Below are 2,624 nucleotides of genomic sequence, written 5' to 3'. Positions count from 1 at the left end.
TTTTCTTAACTCGATTTTGGAACAATATTTTCTTATATTTATAATTATATCATAGGTGCGCTCTTGTTATGCGCCCGAAGTATATATGCTCGCAACTGAATGCACGTACGTCTTTACTTGAAATAGTCATAATCGGTAGTGATCACTTATCGCATTTGCATCAACGACTTCATATTAACGGTTGAGCTTGGTGTTTTTATCTTGTCACTTTATATTGTACACATAAATCTTAAAAGCAATCTCATTCGACAGACCAACAGCCGACTTTGGCCGAGAAAGAATTAGCCGTCGCCTTAAAGAACCAAGCGAAGAATGCAAAACTCTTTCCTTGGCTGGGTTCGGTTGTGTTCGGCGCTTTAAGTATTCTATCAGGTATGCGCATGGTGCGATAGTGCCGCGTAAGCAAGTCTCCCGTTCGTATGAGCCAAACTCAGACATGCTTGATACTTTGAATCAGACATAAAGTGTGTGCAGGTTTATTCTCAGTGTGGTAGGGTGTGTCTGCCCGTCTGTGTGTGGCTGTGGGTGTACGCGTTCATCACGTCTTGAATGAAAGTTTAATTCAAATGTGTTGATGCTTGCGTCTGTGTCCACACGTGTGGTGAATTTCTTGTATAAATGCGATTGTATATACTCGGTGTGCATGAGCATATCTGATATCGAATCCAAACCTGAACCTGGGACCCTTGCTTTGCTTGTCTTTGAGTATGAGTATACTTGGGTTCATTTCCATGTGTGTCTCCGTCCCGGCGTGTGACACAACTTGCGCAGACGTGAAGTGTTTATGTGCGCAGACGTGAAATGTTTATGTGCGCCTGAGTTGGTATCGCTGGTATGTAGCTTCATTTCGCGATCCATTGATATTCATGTATATGCTGGTGCCTGTGTTTTTATGTGTGCTGCGTGTTTGCGAATGCGCCTTTTCGTAGCTGACACATCATTTTGTATATGTAATAAGAGGCGTGGGGGGGGGGGAGTTATCCGTAGAACCAAGACGGCGGTAAATATCAGTTGTACAAAAAAGGTTAGTTGATTGTTCCGGAGCCGAGTCTTTCACGGACTGGTTTGCTTACGGTTCAAACTTGATCATGACGTAGTATCATTGACGCTGGTAGCAGCCGTCCGTCCCATTTTGAGCGGTGACTTTATCCACACTTGTTCCCGTAAGCATGTACAGCGTAACCCTCCTATGCTCTCCCAAGACACTGTGCTTTGCGTATACACATCTGGGTCTCTCAGTAGATCATACATCCTACAGTAGGCGAAACTTGCTTGTGTAGTCACACCAGGAGGGTTTATGGACCTCCTGAGCTGTGCAGTGCGTAGTTTAGACCGTGCCATTGACCTGACGCTCAGTAGTGTAGGCACATCTGTTCTGTGCTGTACGCCGATGTGTCTTTGTTGCTGACTGATTCCCAACCACTTTACAGTCGCGGGCTCGGTCATCACATTCGGATCCCTGGTATCCCTGGACGAAGTGTGTCCACTCGTTAATTCGGGTTGCGGCCAATTCAACCGGTCTGGCCTGGCCTGGTTTCTCTGGTTTCAGGTATGGTGCTTGACTGAGGGTCATCACACCCACTTACTTGTACCCACTTACTTGTAGCATGCGGACGGTTCAGGTGAAATAGATGTGTTGTGTGTGGCTTGCTGTGGTAGTTGATTCGCTTATTGCGCCGCGGGGCTGTGTTTCATCTTAGACCGTGTTGTGTTGTTCTATGGCCGTGGGCGACTCTGCGGATGACCTGATTGGAAGAATTAGGTCGCCTGTGAATCGGAAAGACCACTTTGTGCTCTCAAAACCCGATCTGGCACAATCTGCGATGTATGGGGAGTAGCAAAAGTGGTGCCATATGTATGGGCTTGCATTGTGGTCAATAATTATTTGTTTTAAATCGGGGCTATTTTTTGTTTCCCTTTTGCGCTACTACCCCGAGACTCGGAGTAGTGTTGACAACCGCCAATTACTGATCACTATTATCTATTTCGCACCGTCCCTGAGCAAAAGTCCTGGTGTTTAAGACTGCGAGTGCGAGGCTCCACAGATATGTATATTGACTCATGTATTGGACTGTTTTTGGTCAAAATGTGACGGTGTTTTCACCACAGCAAAATAGAGAGTTTCTCAAAAGTGGCGCCTGATTTTCTCTCGACATGCAGCAAATCGTCATCATAGTAGCAGTTCCGATAATGGTTTATAGGTACCTGGTTTCTCTTTATCGAGACCTACTGATAATACTGCTGTCCTTAAACCTTGCCGTTGTCACACAGGTATGTTAAGTTAGGCCACTATTTGATACTCACGGCCAAACCCAAACACTCGTTTGCAATTCCTTATGGCAATCATTTTCTACGGTGCAGTGTGTGCTAGCTGGTAATATCTGGCTCAGCACTCTAACACTTTATGAGTGGAGTGTGGTCAGGAGTCTGTCCCTCTGATCGTGATTGTTGGGTGCATATATGAATGGGGAACTTCAATCGCCTTAAGGCGAGGTTCCCTTTATGTTTGCGTGTAGTCTGATGTCTATTTAGCTCTCCTGCACACATCGGCTTCCTGTTTCATACGTATGTTGAGCGCGTTGAGCTCTAACAGTTTTTACTACTCATCCAGGAATGCATATATA

General features: G+C 45.5%; 1 protein-coding gene across 1 annotated transcript in view; it reads left to right on the top strand.

Moving 5' to 3' along the window:
* Positions 1-1,838, top strand: part of SARC_01065 (hypothetical protein) — a gene marked incomplete at both ends in the record, with an annotated part of 2,731 nt that extends 893 nt beyond the window's left edge. The window contains 3 exons of the mRNA XM_014305230.1: positions 253-372; positions 1,431-1,549; positions 1,701-1,838. Of these exons, the coding sequence (XP_014160705.1) occupies positions 253-372; positions 1,431-1,549; positions 1,701-1,838 (377 nt within the window). The remainder of the gene's footprint in view (positions 1-252; positions 373-1,430; positions 1,550-1,700) is intronic.
* Positions 1,839-2,624: the final 786 nt, after the last annotated feature.

The sequence above is a fragment of the Sphaeroforma arctica genome (assembly GCF_001186125.1).
Source record: "Sphaeroforma arctica JP610 unplaced genomic scaffold supercont1.39, whole genome shotgun sequence".
Classification (NCBI taxonomy): domain Eukaryota; class Ichthyosporea; order Ichthyophonida; genus Sphaeroforma; species Sphaeroforma arctica.
Note: the sequence above shows the minus strand (reverse complement) of the source record. Positions and strands in the feature narration are given on the sequence as shown.